Raw genomic sequence first — 22,426 nt, 5'->3', positions numbered from 1 at the left:
TAGGAGACTGAGAACTTGGGAGCAGAATCAAGTTACCTTTACGCTGCTTCTTATAGTCAATGGCATTGCCTCTTCATAATATTCTCCCATCTTCCCCCCCCCCCCCCCCCCCCCCCCCCATGCCAAAGGTCAAAGTCCTCACATTGGTCGACTGATTCTTTTATTTTTATTTGTAAGCCGGAACTGGAGAGTCTGGGCAGCTGTGCAAGGATTGTGGCATGGTTGTGTGTACATTTTGTGAATGAGCTGTACAAATTGCACAAAGCTTTGAAATGCAAGTGCTTGAAACATTTTCTATGTTTTCACCAGGAGAGTCGTGCAGTACAAGGAGGTGGGGCGAATTATGATTTGTGCCCCAAATCAGAACTGATACATTTCAGTGGTTTTGCTGTGTTTGAGCCAGAAACATAACTAAGTAATCTTTTTATTGATTATACAAACTAAGGAAACAGCAGCAGTGCACGACCAACACCATTTGAAACAGGACAATTGATTACAGCTTTCAGGACCCCTTACAATCTCAGACTTTAAAATCACCTCACATATCTTCATATTGGATCTCCATTATGTTACCTTCCCCCACTATACTGTTCCAGCAGGCAAAGGGGGGATTGCATATATTGCCTCTGTTATTGTTCCATTTCCCCCATAGCGATCCCACTTCCGGGGGCATCCCCTGTTTTTGCAGACTTCTATTTCTGCAAACATGCACCAATCCATATCCCTCTCCCACTCCACTAGGGTTGGTGATTCCGCCACCCCCCACTTTCGAGCTATATTACGTTTTGCGATCATGACATAACTCGTTTTTTAACTGTGGTTTGATATGCACATATTTAGGATCATCCTACCTCCTGTGACCATTCACCGTCCTTTATTTACTTATGCCTTACTTCTTCACGGTTTCTCTGCATGAGTACCCACTTTTTTACATGCAGGTTCCCTGATGTACGTTTTCAGATTTTTGTCCTCCTAGTAAGCACCTGGTCACCAATTCCCCGTCTCAGTCCTTTATCCTTGATATTCTTTAGCACAAGTGCCTCTCCATCTGCACTTGTATTTTCCAACACTTACTGCCTTTTTTCAAGCACATCCCACGCCTGCTCTTTTACCTTTTCACTTTTCCCAAAACATGCACACTTATATGTGCTACGGCTTAATCTTTCTGTATCTGTCACAGTAGATTTCTAGCCACCTTTCTCTGTCTCATTATATTTGTCTCCATCTTGCTGTCTCTCTAACTCTCCTCTCCCCCTTTCACTTTACTGCCTTCTGAACATCTGTCTTTTTTTCTGTCTTTGAACCCTGCCTCGTTTGAGGTTAGCAGTCACCTAGGGACATCTTAATGTCATAAGTACCTTTTCGTTCACTTGTGTCCTTGATTTCCAGGCCACAGACCAGTACAACGGGCAGAATCCCAACTTCAACGGAGGAAACTTCAATACTTACAGCCAGCCCAGCATGAACGGGGTGAGTGCCCTAGGGTTCCACAAGTATTTCCAAGGAAGGGGCCGAGGGGCTAGAATCCAGAAGATGAGATGAATGGCGAGCGCAGTGGGAAATGATGATTGGTCTCCACCGCTTATATACAGTGTTTGTGTTTGTGTTGGGGTTGCGGAGGACGTTCACCTGACCAGTAAGAGTGCCCTTATGTAAAGTTATCTACCTCATAAAAACCATCTGATTAAAAGTGCCACCTCCCCCAGGTTTATTAGTTTACCAGTTGTCGGACATTGGCTGATTGGAAAGGCAGTGTCCCAAAGGACCTTTGGGGAGAGGTTGTACAACCCACACTCTGTTCTTGCTTAGGCCCAGTGCTCCTGGTCCTCATCTCCCTTATTGAAGCACTTCTATACAATGCGCTTTAAACAAATACACAGTGGAAACAGCTCTGTATAATTTGGTGTTGCCATGGGTCTGTCTGCTGAATGATGACATGATAGGTTTGAGAGCCCAACCGCAAGAGACAAACCAGAACCATTATTGTTTGCATGGTTTAGGTTTGAGATTAATTAGTTCACATGCATACTCCTTTTTGCTGCGAGGGTGCAGAATAGTACATGCATGCAAATGTAAAGTGGGAACCACTATTGCGTGCAAATAATTTTTTCTCCTCTTTCGATTTCATATTAGATAAAAAGACTGAGGTGGTACATGGGCAAGCATTTCCTTTTGTGTGCACGCGCCAGAGGAAGCCTGTGTCTAGCTGGTCTCAGAGATCGATGCTCCGGGAGTTAGACTGTTACTTCCTCCGGATTTGTTGTAATCCCATAGGTTTCCTCTATCTATGCAGCGCCAGAGGTCCCTGGAGCAGCCTGACAAATTCCCATTACTATGGTTTGAGCCTACCCAGAGCCCTCCTGCCTCTTTTCACTAGGCTACCCATGCTGTAGCGGGGTGTGGAAACCCCGATGCCCATGGATGGAAGTGGGAGGCTGGCGGGAAAAGAGATCTCTGGTCCTTTGACACAGCTCTGAGTTAAAGTGATTTAAAAATGTTTAACAGAACTAGACTGACCAAGTCAGCTGTTGACACATCTGGCTAATTGCATTCTTGGTCGATTGGTCCGAGCTGAGTGACTATTGGGCCATGGGTCTGTCTTTGCGAAGGTGTGAGAAGGGGGTGGAGCAGGCACAGCTTAGCTTCCTTTAAAAAGCAATCCCAGAGGCAGAGACTTGAACGTTCTGTGGCATGAGCTCCTGCTCAGAGATGTTTGTGTAACCAATCTATGACTATTCTCAAGGAAGCAAGAAGACCTACCACAAGGGCTTGCTATGCAGCAAAATGGAAGCGCGTTGTGCATTACTGTACAACGCAGCACATTAATCCTTCTTCCCCCAACAGAACAACAACTATGTGACCTGTTACACTTCCAAAGGTCACAGTTAGCATACACCTCATTATGCCTATATTTAGCGGCTATTGCAGCTACAAAACTGGAAACGCCAGTCACTTTTTCGTATTCCTGTAATCAAAGCCTTCATGGAAGGATTAAAAAATCATTCCATCATGTATACCTCCAATACCAGTGTGGAATTTAAACCTTGTCTTAACACAGCTTATGGGGGCCACCGTTTGAGCCAATGCATAATTGCCAACTGTAATTCTTAACATGGAAAGTAGCTTTCCGCGTATCGATAACATTCTTACGAAGGGTCAGCGAGCTACATGCACTCCCAATTGAAGAACTTTTCTTACAAGTGTTCTCAGACAAAGTACGTTTACTTACCAACCCAAAATTTTTACCCTAGGTCATTTCTCTTTTCCATTGAATTCAAACCTTGGAGTTACCTGTTTTCTAACCAAAGCAACATCTGTTGCAGAAAGTTCTTTATATACACTAGACATTAGACATTAAAAGGGAACTTATGTACTATGTGGAATGTACTGAACCTTTCAGAAAAACAAATCAAACAAATGGAATGCTATTTCCAAAATGGGTATATCAAGATGGATTGTTAAATGCATCCAAATATGTTATGCAAAAAGAACATTAACAACTGTGCCAAAAACTCATTCAACAAGAAAAAAAGGAGCAACCATGGCCTTTTTAGGAAATATCTAAGTCTGGGCAGTGAACTCTGCTCTGTTTGCAGAGTTTTCTGCACTCTGTGTTCTAAAAAATGCCGCTCGAGAGAAAATCTACTCGAGTGGCAGAAAGGAAGCAGTGTCCGCTTGCGCTGTGCATGGTGCCGTTCACGATGATTGCACAGTGCCACTCAAGACAACAGGCTTTAGTTGGATAAACAGTCCTTTAAATGTTATTTCAAACAACCGCACCATCTCATGTCTAAAGCTGTCATGTGGAGAGATACTGCTTTATGCATAGCATGTGTATCTGCAGCCAACACATGCTGGGAGTGGATTGTTACTTACCCTGTAGGCATCTATTCGTAGAGTTTAGTACTGCAGATTCACATGCACCCTCTCGCCTCCCCGGCAGGTATTGGATGGTGACAAAAAAACCTACATACACAGCATGTCTAATTACATAGGCTTTCAAAAGGAGACTATATCCTCACTCTATTCATGGCAAGGGGAAAACAATCTTTCGAAGGGACAAAGCGTTTGACATGCTCGAGTGGGAAGAGAAATGACACATGACTCAGATCATTAAACTTCCTAGAGCAAAAAATTATTTGCAGAGTCCGGACCAAACACTAGATGGCAGGATTATGCATAGCATGTGAATGTGCAGCACTACGAATAGATGCTTACAGGGTAAATAACATAATCCTTCCGTTCAGAGCATTCTCATTCTATAAGATGTCCGTGTGTGGTTCTGGTATTTGCTAGGTGTTAAAAAAAATAATAATAATAAAGGAAAGGCAAAAAAAGTCAAGGCTGCATACGTAGGGCAGCTCCAGTGGCTGCATAATCTATGTCCCATTAATTCAGTGACACTTGTAGGAATTGAGAAGAGCTATTGACTCAAAACCACGTGTATTTAGATACCCAATTTTTATTTAGATTAATTGTTGGAACAACAGTGAATTTGGTGTACTTCCAATCTCGGTACCAGCTCGTGAACTTCGTTCTTCTTTAAATGCAATGTTTTAGGATTCCCAAACCGCATAAGACAGTCACACTATTATCCCGACAAGATCCAATCATGGAACGCTTGGATCTGTTAGCCCCTCCCATTCAGAAGTGCCGCCTACGTTAGTTATTGAGCTCTACAATGGCTGCCGGCTAACACCCTTCTGAGGGTCCTAGATTCATAACTGCTCTACCCATACTTGGACTTCGACACATTTCACACATGCAGTACCTCTTATTATTATTTTTTTTTTATTTTAAATGTACTAAATGGAAACTAATTAAGCTACTTGAAGATGGAAGCCCTCTTCTACGCATCCTCCATCGTTTTGCTTGGCCCTTCCCATGCAAGTCCTTTGTTTGGACTCCTAAGGCTAATATCGAGCTGCAGCCCTTACTTAGTTCCTTAAGAGGCTCTACACCAGCTCTGACTAACTTAATTATGGCTCTTAACGCTAAATCTGTACGACAGTCATGAATAACCATCCTTAAGGATACATACACACCAAAAGCTTTGAAAAAGCCCTAGGCCTGCTTGCCTGTTTAGGGCGAAACACATGTTGGCTGAACACATTTTATGTGGCTGATCCATTGTAAACAGATATTGATTATATTCAACAACAAGTGTTCTAATTGGAATAGAACTTGAGCTTTAGCACAAATTGTCTCATATATTTAAATGTTGCAGTAAAATCTTAAATGTTTGTATAATTATTACAGTCTCTGATTAAATCTGTATTTTTGATTTTACACAAACAAGTTAAATGACAGGCGGCGGGTGGTGTTCTTATTGCTAACTCTTTGTGGAGTTTGTTCTGACATGCCTTTATTTGACTCTGAATGTGGTCTTTGGGGCTGCACTCTCTCCTCATGCCTACTTTTTCCTCTTTACGTTTTATCGCTAATTAAATTTAGCAAATATTTGTGTTGTGTTCCTTGAAGCTGGTTTATTGCTAAGTGTACCATAAGAATTACAATTTCATGACTATGGGTGTATTGGCCAGGAAATGGAACACCACTGATAAAAAAGAATTCCATGCTACGCTGGCCAACACAGCCCCAGCCACCTATCCCAATGTTAATCGTTACGAGGAAACTATCTCAGCTTGGTTACTAGCAGCCAGTAGTAAACATGGCCCACTTAAAGAAATAAAACTGTCTCGCCGTCTTGACGCACAGAGATGGTTTTCCCCTGAACTACAATTACAACAAGCATTTACAATGCAATGGTCTCGGGCATTGTTGAAGTTAGAGCTATTGGCATTGCTCATGACATTATTTTTGTTTGTTTTTGTTTTTAAAACATTTAAAGCAACGGCATTGTTATTTACAATGTCAATAGCTTAATCTCTCTCAAATGATGCGTATCAGTAAATGCAGCCTGCTACACTCTTTCAACAATTACATTGAGCCTGCACTGCAAAGATCACACCCTGAGCAGGTCACCTCTTCTGCTTTAAGAATACAGATTGGCCTATGTGTTCCGCTGCCAATAACTGTACTAAGCGCAGGGCTTTAAGTGGGCCAGGTCCTGCCGGTGGTCAGCACCAGTAGTTTTAAAAAGTAGATGCTGAGGCGAGGCTATCTGGCTCTCCAGGTTTGCCCTCGCCATCAGGGTGAAACAAAATCATAACTCTGCAGCAGGAACATCCTTCGCTGTCTGTGATGTAACATCAAAGAGACTTGTTATAGTTCTTCCACAGCCTCATCCTTTCAGAACTGAAGCATTTTCAACATTATATACAACAAAGCCATAGTTGTTCATTATTTATCTTGTGCAACTAACAACCATTGACAAAGCCAATAGTCATGGCTTGTTGTAGGTGTAAGTTACATGTTGTATTATATATCTAGATACAATTAAAAAAGACAAAATACTAGTCGGCAAGCACACTATGCTAAGCACAGATTTTTTTCACTTAAATGTTTTAAGCCACGCCCTTAATTAAATCGACCACGCCTCCCTGAAAGACCCCTGTACATGTGCATGCCTCCTGCTTTTATGAAAACTGAATACCACCGCTACACCGAAAAGCATGAGGAAATTAAGAGTGCATTATTATTAATGACACTCTATCTGTAAGTCCAGCACAAGAAGTGTGCATTTGTACTGTAGTGTATTTTCAAAAGACATCACACGTCTTCATTCCAGGTCTCTGCAAGTTTCTTCTTGACAACCTGAAATTACCAGTGATTAAAAAAAGAAAAGAAGGTATCAGAAATATGCCGGAAATAAACTGTCTAATTAATAGAAAGTGCACTGGTTGCCATGGAAACACAGCCCAAACAAATATTAGCTGCCGTTCAATCCCAGAAGCCAATGCAATTACGCAGTCTTTTGTCCAGAGGCCAGGAAGTAGCGAAACTGCAGGTTGTTCGCGCCTGTCAGAGGTCTCACACTTGAGGTCTGTGAGTTTAAATACCTGGCAAACCCATATCACGGCGTTCCCCCATAGCGCTTCGAGGAGGGCGTGGGTGACTTCTGCTTGCGTTTGTCCCATTTTGTGGCTCGCGCAGAGCACTGTTGCCCGGGTTAGTTACCTTTCCATAAACCGATTACAAATGCATTATTTTGGGGGGGGGGGGATGTCGGGGGAGGGCGAACGGCCAAGCCCTGGAATTACACGAGACGAGACTGATATTTGTTATTTTAAAAAAGTTTAGACACGGTTTAGTGATTCGGAGTGACAAATTACTCCTTTCCATAAAATATTTTGTAGTCCTGTGGGAACAATGGATTCACATAACCTCGTGAGATTGCAGCCTCGAACAAATAAGGCCGCAGGGGATCTTTTTTTACTCGCAGCCTTCGCTAGCCGAGACCTAAAAACGTCATCTAGTGCGACACCCTAACTAACCCAAAGACTCTTTTGGATAGCATGCATGTATTACCACATGATCCCTAATCAGCTCTTTTTGCAAACCCCCCCAAAAAACCTTGCAATCAACCAACTTCTGTAATTTAGACACATAGTCAGTAAGTCTCAAGTCAAATGGGCACTAGCGATACTAAATGAGTGAACATCCCACGAAACACCAGTATTAGGTGATTGTACACACGTAAATCCATGGGGCCCAAATAATGTAATTAAGTCAGAGACAGAATAAAAAGATCAGCAGGGGAAACGCAATGTGGATGTTCTGCCATAGCTAATGTTATGTAAAAGTAGCCTTGTAAATTTCTGTGCGTATATACACATAAATATACAATGATTTCAACGAGCCGGTACGGAGTTCCAGCACTTTTTTATTTTGAGAGGGAGAGTATCTGCACTTCTCACAAAAAACAGAACACTGTTAATTGGAAAGTACTGGCACTTCCCAGAAACGAGATGTAACAGTGAGACTAGAGGCTTTAGTCCTGCTTTTATGACTGACCTGTCCCAGTACTTGCTTCTCAACATCTGGTCACCCTAATCAAGTGACACATAAAGCTCTGAACTATCACACATAAGTGTCAAAAAAGAAAACATCACACATAAGCAGACTGAAATCTTGGCGGCTATGTGCTGATGACCGGCTGCGTTTGGCAACCAAGCGGCACTGGGGTGACGGTCAGGAAGCTATGCTGCGGAGAGTGCTCCTTGACAGTGACACACTCAACATGCGTGTCAACTAGACTGCTTCTCTAACGAGCTGCTGTAGACACACACAACCTCTTTAAAAGACGCACTAGAGTGGGCCTAGCTCTTCCAAAAGCAGTGGACTACTTACCCAAGGGCTCCACGGTGAAGGCTGACATGGGATACATCGGGGAGCAGGGGAGGAATTCTAGGTGGCGGTTAATTTCGGGAGCAGGAAGCGACCAATTCCCCGGTGCCGGAGCCACGTGATAAGCAGAACTCCGTGGATTCCCGCTCCTAACCACGCCTATCCAATGACCGCAGTTTCCGATTGGTTAGCAGTTTCAGCTGTCTCTTTGATTTAATTTTCTTGGGTTGGCGCGAAGGAGCAGGCTGGAAGGCGAAACGATAGAGTTCACGAACGGGACAGAGCGCCCCCTGTTTCCAAACGCGGATGCTCAAAAGCCGCATTGCACGAAGGGATAACTATGGGCTTTTGAGAGGTGTGCAGGAGGAAAGGGCAACTCTAATTTTAAGGAAATTGAGCTGTTACTAAAGCTTACACGATCTGACAACCACCCAACACGGGTGCCTTCCTCAATAGTCCCAGACATTTCAAAACACTTAGCTCGTGAATTTTTTCGATCGACAGTACACCCAGGATGACTTCTTAAACTTCTGTGCTAGTAATATGGCGTACCTGACTGCTTCATGTTTTTTCCTCAAATGATAGTTTGCGGTCTACTTCTTTACAACACTTGGGACACCTCTTAGCAACGTCGATGCCGCTCGTAGCTGTACATGGCAGAAGCTTCTGACTATCACCCGCTCTGCGCAGACACCACTGCCTTTCTCCGAGGTCAAGAAGAAATGCCTCGGAGAAACGCAGTGGCGTTTTCGGATTCGTGGGCGTGTTTCTTTTTTTCTCCTCTTGCCATTGGCTGGAGGAGAGAAAAACACGCCTAAAAAAGGGCGTGGCTAAAAAGTGGAAAGAACAGCACGGAACACGCCCCCGAATCTGAAAAAGACGGAGCCTATTTGGAGGGACGGCTCTCTCCTCCAATGGCTGGCCTCCGTTTAGGAAGCCAGCCAATGGAGGAGAGGCAAAAAGAGAGGCGGGCTAAATAGCCACTCTAAGAATCATAAGATCTCCGGACTTCCGGTTCTGCCTTCGGCAGACCGGATGGTCCCTCGACCTAAAAACTTGCCCTGCACTAACAGGAAAGGAAGTGGAGACAGAATTATTAAGCAGACAGGATTAAACCTACCTGGTGGCGTTGAGCGAATATAAAAAGGCTATCTTAACAGCCAAAGCCGCTCACTTTTCCTCCAGAATTCTGACTTCCAATAACAGATCTAAGGAAATCTTCACAATTGTAAATGAACTGTCTAACTCGGATTCCTAAGTAAACCCATTCCCACTCAAGTACTTTGAGACTCTCTGAATAACTTCTCTATTAAAAATATTTCCTCTGTCAAAACCAGTATTCCCATATGTACTTCCCACAAGATAGTCCCCTCTAGAGTTGAAAACCCCTGTTCCCTTAAACACTTCTCGGCCATCCCTAAGGAGGCCTTCCAGGACCTCCTGTCTAAAGTAAAATCTGGATCACCCTTGGACTGCTGTCCACCACTCGTCGTAAAAGAAGCCTTCTCTTGCCTCCCGGGCCCAGCCCTTGCTCTTTTGAACAAATCTTTAGTCCAGGGTCGTGTTCCTAAAGCCTTTAAAGAGGCAATTGTGGTTCCCCTCCTGAAGAAACGTGGGGCAGACCCCCAGATTCTGTCAATTTACCGCCCAATATCTTTGCTCCTGTACCTGGCTAAGGTTTTGGAGGCTCATGTGGTGAAGTGTTTGTCTAATTTTATTGAACAATCCAACTATCTCGACTCACATCAAGCTGGATTTCGCCCAGCCCACTCAATGGAGACGTTGATACTCGTGGTACTGGACTCCCTGCAGGAGAAAGCTGACAGAGGTACTCTCCAGGCCCAGGTCCTGTTAGATTTCTCGGCCGCCTTGGACACGGTCGACCATGGTATTTTGGTGGACCGTGTCAGGGAGCCTGGCATCCAGGGCTCAGCCTTGGGTTGGATTAGATCCTTTCTCGAAGATCGCTCCCAGTCAGTCCGCGTCGCCCAGTTTACGGCACATAAGTTAAAAACAACTTGCGGGGTCCAGCAGGGCTCCTCGTTGTCCCCTCATTTGTTTAATCTCTACCTCCTTCCTTTGATTCGGTCTCTCAAGGCAAGGAAAGTTGTCACCTTTAACTATGCCGACGACTTACCATTAATGTTTACAATCGACAACTCACCGCAATCAGTCGACTTCCAAGCTACTATGTTGCACATCCGCCACTGGATGGACTGTAACCATTTAAAGCTTAACCCTGGCAAGACCGAACTAGTCTTGACGGGGGCAGCCACAACTTTTAGGGTCCACATTACTGGCCAATGGAACTGGGACCCTCCCCCTTTCCCTCCTCTTCTGCAAAAAGCCTTGGTGTCACGCTAAATAACGACCTGTCATTAAAACCCAAGTTGGCTCTGTGGTCTCTACTTGTTTCTTCCAATTACGGAAGATCAGCAGACTTCTCACACAGGCAGCACTGATACAGGTCGTGACTGCTACGATTATGTCACACCTAGACTATGCCAACTCAGTCTACCTTGGTCTGCCACTCTTCTTAACTAAACGGTTACAGGTGGTGCAGAATCAAGCAGCCAGACTGAGTCACCAGCAACCAAGATGGCAACATGTCACCTCACATCTGAGGAAGGTGCATTGGCTTCCCATACCCCAGCATTGTGCTTTTAAAGTAGGATGTTTGGTCTTTAAATCTTTACATGGACGGAGCCCTAAATGTATCGACAGCCTTATTCAAAGGTACATTTCCCCCACGCAGTCTACGCTCAGCCCACCTCCATCTTTTGGCAACTCCTGCCTTTAAGTTGAAGCGACAAGGGGGCTGCAGATTTGCAACTTTGGCTTCCAGAGTGTGGAGCTCCTTTCCTTAGGAAATTAGATCATGCACTGACCTGCTGAGTTTTAGGAAATCTCTTAAGGCTGGGCTGTATACTCAAGCTTATGAATAACTCCAACTGGGTTCGGCAACTCCTAGAATCGGCGCCATGAAACTAATTGGTGTACGTGCGCTTTACAAGATCATTATAACATAACAATGAGCTGGTGCGATGGCTCAGTGAGAAGTCTTGTTCGTGAGCATGTTTTTATTTAAATTTAGGATCTGTACTTCCCAAAATTCTGCTTCATACAGGTGCAAATATGTCGGCAGGCTTATTTTTTTGTCTTGAGTTGTTACAGATGTAGAATTACTGCAGATTAATTAAGATCACTATTGTTTTATGACATTGTTTACAAAGGTTGCTCAGTTTTTCTTGTAGAAGAGTACCAAATGTTCTAACTGGTGCTGGAAAGGAAGCTCGTGCAACAAATCAGAACATTTTGTGTTGTAGAAAGGGTAGTGAATGATACAGTTGCCTACGGAAATTTTAAGTACAAAGGGGACATTAATTCCTAAAGGTTTGAGTCGAGGCCAGGCAGGGTCTGTGAACAAGAGTTTGCAAGGGCTAGCTCACCTACTGACAGTAGACAGTTCTGTTGAGTTATTATGTAGTTAACCAAGGCAAATGAACAAACTATTCACTGCAGTCAAAAAGATGGGGTTTTGAAAAGGGTTGTTCCTCCTTTGTGCACATTGATGTGCTTCCTTACTAATTACCTCCCTGTGTGTCTTGTGGTGAGACCTGTCCCATCCCACCTTCTCTGCAGGGTATGCCTCACTCGATATATACACCTCTTCCTAGTGTATGCCTTGCTGTGAAAATCTATATACGGTTCACACCTAACTATTGTGGGGCTCCTCAGTTCTTTCTTCTGTGCCTCTTTTCATCATGCCTAGGTTGTACTTCAATTTTTTTTCTCTCTCCCCCCCACTCCTACAGCCTGGAAGGTCGATGCCAGGCTACCCCAGTTCCCCGCTGCCTGGGAACCCCACTCCGCCCATGACACCTGGAAGCAACATCCCACCCTACTTGTCCCCTGGGCAGGATGTGAAGTCTCCATTCCTGCCGGATATCAAACCCAACATCAATACCCTGCACCCTTCACCCCAAGGTAAGCCCTGCTAGCGCAGTGTTCCAGTGTAGCAGCAGGGGCTTGCTGCCAAACAGAGTATGGTAGTTCAGTGATGCCTAGAAGGCTCTTTTGGAGTGTTCGGTCTATCTACGAGGTGGCGTCCAGTAAAGTGCTGGTAGGATGGTCTGTTTTTGCCTTTGTTTTGCTGTAGCTGTACAATTACACTTACTCTGTATGAGCTACCCTTTATGACAAGAGTGGTGGATTCTGGCAGAGAAGTCTTACGTTCTCTCCTGGATAGGTCACCCTCTCCTCTTACTAGTTCATCCTTAGTACGTGCACATCCGGTCTGGCTATACTTGGTCTGATGCAGTGTCTAGTAGATGCAGCAAATCTGTTGTCCATCCTTTCACTGCACCTGTGTCCCAGTAGCACTCTGAATGGTGCGTTGTTTGCTACTTCCCCTATGTGATTGCATGCATACTGTCTGTCTTCTCTTTTCAGCTGCCCTCGGATGTTGTGTTCAATGCTTGCTGCCTTTCGCACGCTGGTCATCTGATAGTCCTGCCCTTTACTGCATGTGATATTGGTGCAATGTACAGTGCCTTCTGAGTCATCTGTCCATCTGGGGTGGTCTTTTTTTCAAATGTCCTTTCCAGACTAGTCTCCAGACATGGCCTTTGTGTAGTGAAGCCCCACAGCAGGGTAGTCTCCAGCCTGTTTGGCCCACATCAGAGTCAGAGGCACATGGAAAGTGTGATCAAGGAAGGCTAAAGTCATGGCTATCCTAAAGGGCCCCCTCAACCTGCTCACAGAATCTACAGTCCCACTCCTCACCCCTATCATCTACTAAAGGGTAGTGCTTCAGGAAATTAATCAGCGTACCTTTGCTAACAAAGTGTTCCCTGAATTTGTAAAGGAAGCCCTGTTAACCATCCTCCTTACACCAGTGGCTGCGTCTTCACCCACTGGAATGCAGGCAATACACTTCAACTGTTTGACAAGCTGTCCTCACCCTCCTTTTCCAATACAAACCTGGGCATCTAAATGCATCCCACTCAATTTTGTAATTAATGCTGTGAGCCAAACCTTCGGATAAACATCAGAAGACCTCTTCTCCGGCATTTGCAGTATCCCCATTTCAATCTGTACATTATTTGGTTATTGCTTCCGTCCAGTGCAGCCCAAGGCACTTAATTTTTCTCTAAATAAGTGTCAACTATTACTTTTTACTTCCAGCTGTTGAGCTGACCAGCTAACCTTGCTGTAGCAGTAGCCCAACTGTGGACATACTGTTTGCCCTTTTCTAGTGCATATCTAATATAGCAAAGTTTTCACAGGCAAATAATGTTTCAACAATCTTGCATCCTCAGACTGCATGCAATCTCAAAAATATCCTCTTTATCCCTAAACTCCTGCATGAAAACTGACCTTCATTTCAAACCTCTGGTTGTCCTCTCCTTTTGTTAGGTTTTGCCAGCACAGCGCTCGCGAAATCTCTTGTATTTAATATATATTAAAAGGGGGCTCTTATCAGTTCCCGTAGTCTAATTACTGTTCATCCGCTGTTGTGTTGGACTTTTTTCTTTTACTTTCCCTTGCTGCACACATTGAAACAGCTGTGTTACGTGTTACATTGCTGATCATTTCATCTTGACACCACAAAAGAGTATTCATATGATTTCACTCTACGTTTTTATGTGGGCTTAAGTTATTGAACTCTATATTCGAGGCATATGGGCTGCAGATCACACACTAGTGCATAGATCGCCAACTGGTGGTGGGCCCGGCTGATTACACTTTGTTGTTGTCCTGGAAGAGTCTTTGTATGGTAGATGACTCCTCCTCTGGAGCATAGTGCGCATGGGCATCGACTCAATCGCGCTCGGATGTGTATGTCGCTCCCGCTCGGTTTAGTTACCGATCTCTTCTCGACGCCCATTCACTGATCCCTACCGTCGGTATTGTTTTTGATCGAGACTTCCTTCTACACGCGTCTCGAACAACCTGCATTTCTCGGTACAGGTGCTCGTCGAGGGCCGTCGGGCACAATTGGGCCTTCGGCTCATGGAAAGAACACCATTCAAAAAGTGCCCTCGGTGTGGACACCAATTCCCCGCACTGATCTACATGAGGTGTGCAATCTGTGCTTGCCTCCAGAGCACGAAAGCTGAGATTGCCAGGCCTGTGCTTTGTTCCGGTCCAAAAAGACAATCTGAGACAGTCGAGCTCAGAGTCGTGGCACAATAGTCTTCATCGGCACCAGACAACCTCGTCCAGGAGACTCCAGTCCAACCGGAATCCGAAGAACAACAGCAGGAAGAAGTCATCGTTTCCGAAGCAGAGGATTCAGCTTCCGGAGCCGACGAGCAGGCAGAAGATGATGATCTCCTTCCAGCTGGTCAGCCGGTCGTAAGTACAGACGACCACCCTCTTGCTACCCCCCCACAGGGTGAGGTTTCACTTTCTGTGAGAAAGTGGCTCTGTATATACTGTTCCCTAATAGGTACAGTCTGTACAGAGTCCACAGTCCCCAGAGGTTTGGCAGAGGCTAGAGTTAGATATAACCTTACTCTCTAAAGTGGTAGCTTGGTCGAGCAGTAAGGCAGTATCAGAGGACAGTGTAAAGCATTTGTTGTACACACTCAGTCAGCAAGTGGTCTCACACACTCAATAACTGAACTCTAGGCCAATGGTTTATATAAAAAATATATGGTTGTTTTATTTTAGAACCAACAATAGGTATTAAAATATACTTTCTCAGAATGAGATGCTTTAGGTAAATACTTTTGCAATATGCAATTGACTTTTGTAAATACTGGTTACAGGCTGTTGCAATAGGCAACACAATTTCAAACACAATAATGCATTGAGCTCAATGAAAGTTGTAAGTTATTTGCAATAGATTACTTTCAGCATTACTTTTGTAACTCCAGGACTGGATCCTAGATTCAGTCCTTGGACAGTTCTTAGAAACAAGTGATTAAAGTCGACTTAGTTACTGTTGTGATTTTTAGGCAATATTTAGCCATTTTAAAAGTTGACACTTGGAAGAAATTTCATAGAAAACAGTCAATGATTCCCTATGGGAGAAAATTCAAGTTGCAGGTAAAGTAGGTTCTCGTTACTTTTGTAATCCAGTACTGGGCTCCTAGACTCAGTACTGGGACCTCTATCTAAAACCGGTAAGTAATTAAGTTTTGACAGTTGGTACGATTTTTAAAGAATATTTGAAGTTTGCAAAAATCGACAATTGGAAGAAATTTCACAGAAACAGTCAATGATTTCCTATGGAAGAAAATTGGGTTACTGGTAGGTACGGTTGTGAATATTTTTCAGGGTCAGTGCTGGGCACCAAGATCCAGCCCTGGGATCTCTCCTAATAGCATGTGAGTAGTTTCGTTTTCGTTACTCGGTTGATTTTAGGTGAATATTTTTAGAAACTCCACACTTAGAAGAAATTTCAGAAGAAACCAGACAATGTTACCCTATGGAGAAAAATTGGGTTATCAGCTTTTGGGTAAGTACGCGACTGGCAAAGTTATGGTTCTGGGCACAGACTCGGGGGTCTCCCAGGGTCAGGTAGGTACAGTTGGTTCACCCTCAGCGGCACAGGGGCAGCCGGGTGCAGAGTGAGTTAGGCCCAATGTTATCCTATGGGAGGCAGGGGGGCCTTGGTTGGTGGCTGCTGCCTAGCGGGCCACGCGGCTGTGGGAGCTGGGCTCCTGGTCACTTGCTCAGGGCAAATGGGGAAGTAGATAGGTGTAGAGGTTACACTGCCAGGGCCACTCGGGCGGCAGGGTGCAGGGTGCTTTTGAGCCTTCGGGCGCTCAGTGGATTTTTTTTTTAAATAATTTTATTTTCCAATGCATACGATAAATAAATTTGAGTTATGCCAACTCCAACTCCCAATCGGAAGGCAGTCCGATTAAACATATGAACCTGACTGATCTGATTGTTCCAACCAGGTGGAGAAGGGTCCCCAGATGTCTAGTCCCTTTGCGCCCTTTTTTAGCGTATATGGCCTTTTCGAGGTGGTAAGTCGCAACTAGCCTAGCTAGCCATTGGGGGAAGGAATGTGGGTCAGTCTCAATCCATGCCGATGCCACACAGATCCTCCATATTGTCATAGCAACGTAGATGAGCGCCCCACCTTTTTCCCTATTAATCTCTTCCTGGGTTCCCAGTAGTATGGTTATAGGGGTCAGAGCTATAGTCTGTGTAATGACCCTTCCCAGAAAATCCTGAATTCTGCGAAGAGCTGGAGTAAGTTTGGAGCAGACGGCAAACATATGTACTGCATCGGCACCAAACTCCAAGCTTCGGGAGCACATTGTCCCCCTGCCTGTTCCCCATTTTGCAATTTTACTGGGTGTAATATATAGAAAAAAAATGGTCTTGAAGTGTTGCGCCTGTAGTTTTGTTGACAATAAGTCGCTTTGAGAGAGCGCCAGTGAGTTGTAAAACATACTGTGCGGGGCCTCTAGTTTAATAAGCCACTTGTCTGCTATTTTAAGCAAGTCATCTGGGGTTTGGCTGTTTAGAGTAGAGTAAATGAGACCTATTTGAGGGGTCGTTGGGGCTCGCAGTGTATTAATGAGTTCATTCTCCAAGAATCCTGCAGGTCCTCCGACTTTTCGAACGAGAAAGTCGTGAATAGCAAGGTATTTGAAGGTGTCATGATTTTTCAGTCCGTGTTTGCTATGTAGCTCTGGAAATAGCTTAACTCCTTTCCTGGAAATTAGGTCTCCTAGCTTAGTGATACCAGCCGTATACCAATTCAGTAGATAAGACCTGTCAAAAATAGCCGGAAGATTGGGGTTCTCGGTAATGGGAGTATAATAGTTAAATGTTCCTAGCCCATAGGTTTTGCGGATATTGCGAAAGACCTTAAAAGAGTTCATCAATGTCTTAAACCTAACGTGCTTATAGTATCCGAAGGATATTTGTCTAAATAAGCAGCCACGGGTCTCTTCTCCCAATAGAAGCCGAAATGGTGAAGGAAGGCCAGTTGGGAGAGGGAGGGAATGTTCCTTAAACAATTCAGTACTGTATTGTAGAACTGAGGCCCAATAGTATAGTGCTATATTAGGAAGTGCCCAACCACCTCGTTCCCTGGGAAGAGACAATTGGTTTAGTGCTCGTCTAGGTTGTGAGTAAGCCCAAATAAATTGCGTAAAAATTTGTTGGAGTTTCTGGAGCTTGGCCTTGCTGAATTCCAATGGGATGGAGCGGAAATAATATAGCAATTTCGGGAAATAGGTCATTTTGATTACATTACATCTGCCTACAAGAGTCAGGTGTAAGTTGTCTATTTTTTTCAGGGCTTTTTTGGTTTCGGTAATCAAGGGGGATATATTTTCAGTTACAATTTCATCTATGTTGGCTGTGCTATGACCCCCAAATATTTAGCCTGAGTCACGATCCGGGGATCAATCCAATTGATTTTCCTGTTTATAATTATCTGGGTTTTATTTTTATTCAGCGCATATCCCGAAATTTTCCAGAATTCTTGTGCCTCCAATTCCAATGCCAAAATGGCACTCTTAGGTTCAGAAGTGGCTATGGCCAAGTCATCACCATAAGCCATGATTTTAGTGTTGATTCCCTGCATGCTTATTGCCAGAATTGTTGGGTTCTTTTCAATCCTCTTGATTAGGGGGTCTATATAAAGGGCAAAGAGTAGGGGGGAGCAGGGGCAGCCTTGCCTGGTTCCCCGAGAGATATTTAATTGCTCGGTCAATCTCCCATTAACCAGCACGCAGGCCGTCGGGCTTTGTTATAGAGCTTGTACAGCCTGCATGAGTTTTGGCCCGAATCCCATTCTCTTCATGACACACCACAGGAACCGCCAGGAGACCCGATCGAATGCTTTCTCAGCATCTAGTAAGATCAAAGACATCGGGTCTCCTGTCACCTGCGCTGCGTCAAACAGAGTAATGGCCCGTCTAATGTGTTCAGTGGTGCCTTTCTTGGGTATGAATTTGTGTTGCCATTCTGACACCAGGGATTCAGCTACAGTAGAAATTCTTGTAGCAAGTATTTTGGAATATACCTTAGAATCGCAGTTTATAAGTGTAATTGGTCTATAAGAGCCCATTTCTAGAGGTGACTTGTCTTTTTTAAGAAAGATAGACATTTTGGCATTTGACCAGGAGGCCGGAGGGGAAGCCCCGTTAAATATGGTGGTTATCACAGCAAGAAAGAAAGGCTTAATTTGGGATGCAAATATTTTTATAGAACTCCACGGGAATGCCATCCATTCCCATGGCTTTCCCGTCTGGAAGGCTGGTTAGGGCTTCCAGGATATCATCCCAGTTCGGAATAGTTTCCAGTTGTTCACGATACTCCTGGCTAACTATCTTTTTTAGATAATTGGTAGTCTCAGGATCTTCTAAATCGACTGGCGCGTTATTCTCCTCTGAATATAGCTTCGAGTAAAAATCTTGAAAGCTTTTTTGTATTTCACTAGGATCGCTAGTTTCAACTCCTGTTGGTGCTTGAATCGAAAGTATTTGGCTTTCTATGGTCTGTTGTCTAGTTTTGACAGCAAGGTGATGACCAATGCGATCGCTACATTCATAATTTGTTTCTCGCGTCGCTGCCCATTTAGCTGCGTTTTTTTTCAGCAAATACTGTCGCTATTTCGGCCTTGATTAATATAACCTCATTTTGTAGGTTCTCGACATCCTGACCAGTGTGAACCATTTGGACTAGTTTAATTTCTGATTCTTTAAGCCTTTCCTGGAGATTGAGTATTTTCAATTTGTCTTTCTTATTTTTCCTAATCAAGAACCTCAAAGTTTCTCCCCGAATACCCGCTTTTAGTGTATCCCAGACTACCATGGTTGAGGCCGTTCCAATGTTTATCTCCAGAAACTCCTGAAGCCTGGTTTGCATGTGAGTTCTATAGCCTATGTCTTGTAGGAGGGCTTTCTCAAAGCTCCATCCAGGGGGTTCTTTCCAGTTCTCTAGCCCCTTGATGTCCAAAATAAGTGGGTTGTGGTCTGACATAAAACGTGGCGCTGTGTCTATGGTACATTTGCCCAGTAGGGATGAAGAAATGAGAAAATAGTCTAGTCTAGCAAATGACCGGTGGGGTGCAGAAAAATAAGTCTATCCGGGTTGTTTGGAATTAAGTTTAGACCAAACATCGCTCATCGCTCAGCCCATGGGTTTGGGCTAAGCTAATGATTGCTTGATACACTAACTGTTTTCTGCCTTTATATTTCCACCTAGTGTCGGTTTCCCAGTCGCAGGGCAAATTAATGTTGAGGTCACCACAAATAATTATTGGGGTGGGCCAGTGAGCTAATTCTCCAGAGATCCAGTTGATGACCCCTGGGTCATCAGAGTTACAACCATAGATAGAGCATAGGGTAAAAGCGGGATTAGAGAAGAGATGGCACTCAGTGATTACCCATCTGCCTAGTGGATCAGATTTGACATGTGGGTTTTTTAAAGGAAGTCTCCTGTCAGCCATAATTCCTACCCCCTTTATTCTAGCTCCTTGTGTAGTAGCCCCTATAATTTTAAGCCCTAGTGAATTTAATAGGTGTTTTTGTGATCCCTCTATATGTGTCTCCTGGAGACAGATATCACCCCCTAAAGACCGTATGCCTTGCGTGACTTTCTGCCTTTTTACGGCGTCGTTTAGCCCACAAATATTTGCGGAAATAAGCCTGAGAGTATTTATTTTAGCCATTTGGGTGTTTGAGATGACCAGAAGTTTCTTGATTAATTAGATGTGCTTCCTTGATAAGTTCTTTAGTTGTGCTTACTAAATGAGTGAGTAAAAAATTGTGTGAGAAACTGTGTCCTTGATTCCTTTGTGCTAATCTAAAAGTGACCCTAGGGAAGGAAGGTTCAGGGTGCACCTAAATACGAGATTTAGGGGCGTTACAGGTAGGTCAAGGACCAATGGGTCCCTGTCCTGGGGTGGGTACACCCCGTATCCTGCCCTTCTCCTCTGGGAGGGGGGCAGTAGCCTAGTCCTGATTGGGCAGGGCCTCCCATCTTCAAGATGGCGAGCGCCCGGAGATGTGCTTCAGCTCGCCTCCCCCACCTGAGGGGTGGGGTTGGCAAGCTGGCACACCCCCTGTCCTTATTTGGGGTTTCCGGCCAGGCTTCCCGCCAGAGTGGGGGCAGTAAGTGGCCTGGGGAAGCTCACAGAGGCGGCATGCCTTTGAAGCTTCCCCCTGTCCATCCTGGGGGAGGAGACCTAGCACCTCGCCCAGGATGTGCATTGTTGTAGGCCCAGGAGAGCGGGGCTCTCCTACCCAGGGGTCCAGCAACATGTCTGCTGTGTGGCAGCTTCCCAGACCAGACGTGGATTGTAGGTTTGGTTTCAGGGGGCATATCTAAGATGCCCTCTGGGGTGCTTAGTACATTAAATCCCACACAGGCATCAGTGCGGGTTTAATGTGCTGAGAAGTTTGATACCAAGTTCTCAGTCTTCAGTGTTGCCATTATGGTGCTGTGGAGTTCGTGTTTGACGAGCTCTCAGCACCATGTACTCTTAAATGGCAGCATTGCACTTATAGTGCCTAGGAATGGACCTGGGTACTGTAGGGACACAGGGCTCATGCTCCTGTTCCCACACCACTGGCATATGGCACCCAGCTAGAGGGGTGGCTGATGTATGCCAGGGCAGTGTAGGTGGTGGGCTTGGCACACAGGGATGTGTGCCATATCGACTTTGTTTTGTCTTGTACCCAGACACTCCGCCTGCAAGGGCAGTGTGTGTTCGGGTACAGGGCCTTTAAGGGTGGCACAATGAGTGCTGCAGCCTTTAGAGGCCTTCCCTGGTCACAAGGCCCTGGGTACCTAGGGTACCATTTACCAGGGGCTGACATGTGTCCACGGTTTGCCAATTTGGATTTGAGGTTTTTAGGGAAGGAAGATAGGCCCTGGGCACCTGATTGGCAGGAGTCCAGGGCACACTCAGTCACAGTACATTCAGCAATTCAGCAAAAAGTGGGGGCATACCATGCAAGAAAGATGGCACTTTCTCACCGGTTCCACCTCCACCTTCGGGCCCAGGTGCACACCGATCACAAACTTTCGATGCCCCGCCTTCGGGCCCGGCGACGAAGATTTCCAAAAAGCCTCTACGCGACTCGGGCTCGAGTCAGCCTTCAGTCAACCCCGATAAACAAAAGTTCTCAAACCGAAAGTGAAACCAATAGACTTGGGCACCGAAACAAACTTCGGTACCTAAAATTGTCAAACAAAAGTCCAGTCCGACACCGAAGCACACTTCGGCTCCTAAAACTGTCGACCCAAAACAAGGTTGGGAACCAACAACTCGGGAAAAAATCTCCGATCCGAAGAAAAAATTCGAGCTGAAAAAAGCTTCCGACCACAATTCTTCGGAACCCAAACCTCAATCCGCTCCCAAGACTGTGCCAGGCAAATAGCTCGATCCCGAACAGGACAAGCCGGTCTCGAAGAAGGATTCTTCCATAGAAGAGCTTTTCCGCCCAGATCCAAAGCAAAAGACTCTTCTTATTCATCCAAAGACAGGACATATCACCACTGTACCTTCTAAACGAAAGCTGGAACCTCCTCCCACACCTTCAGTTCCTCTCAGAAAACATGCTCAAACTTCACCCATAAGAGTACCTTCACCAGAAGTGCCAGACCCTTATATTTCCCCCATACACTCTCCACTCAGCCCATATAGCCCTGATGACAATGATATTTCTGGGGGGGGGTAGAAGATGAACAACCCTTAAAGGATCCAGATGATATTCCTGGCCCATCAGGTGATCCTGGGGTAAACTACAATGCACCAGATGGCCCGGATCTACCCCAAGATGACGTATACCCTTCTAGGCCATCTCCTCCAGATGACACCATAGGGTTTACACAACTCATTCACAGAGCAGCAGCTTTCATGGGGTCGATCTCCATACTGACCCAGTGGATGACGACTTCCTTATGGACACACTATTACCCTCTCATAAGACCACAACCATCTTACCAATGCTTAAAGGGTTACAAAACACGAACCAGACGTATTCAAAGATCCCGTCGGGGCCAGGGTAATTTAATCCCAGGTTGGAGAAAAATACAAAGCCGCTCCATCTGACCCAGCTTATATCCAGGGCCATCTACCATTAGACTCTTTAGTGGTCTCCAACGCACGAAAAAGATCAAATTCTCAAACGGGACGCTCCACCCCTGATAAAGTATCCAAACTCTTAGATGCTTCAGGAAAACGTAT

At 45.0% G+C, this 22,426-nt stretch overlaps 1 protein-coding gene across 2 annotated transcripts in view; it reads left to right on the top strand.

Annotated features, from left to right (window-relative positions):
* ZMIZ2 (zinc finger MIZ-type containing 2) overlaps window positions 1-22,426 on the top strand; it is a 333,804-nt gene that overhangs the window by 171,807 nt on the left and 139,571 nt on the right. For both annotated transcript variants that reach the window (XR_014970902.1, XM_085636043.1), the window contains exons 8-9: window positions 1,390-1,470; window positions 12,066-12,237. Coding sequence is in view for 1 of the 2 variants with exons in the window: in XM_085636043.1 (XP_085492169.1) it covers window positions 1,390-1,470; window positions 12,066-12,237 (253 nt within the window). In the remaining variant the exon portion in view is untranslated. The remainder of the gene's footprint in view (window positions 1-1,389; window positions 1,471-12,065; window positions 12,238-22,426) is intronic.

Source organism: Triturus cristatus, chromosome 11, assembly GCF_964204655.1.
Source record: "Triturus cristatus chromosome 11, aTriCri1.1, whole genome shotgun sequence".
Lineage (NCBI taxonomy): Eukaryota > Metazoa > Chordata > Amphibia > Caudata > Salamandridae > Triturus > Triturus cristatus.
The sequence above is the reverse complement of the archived record's forward strand: the minus strand, read 5'-3'. Positions and strand labels throughout refer to the sequence as shown.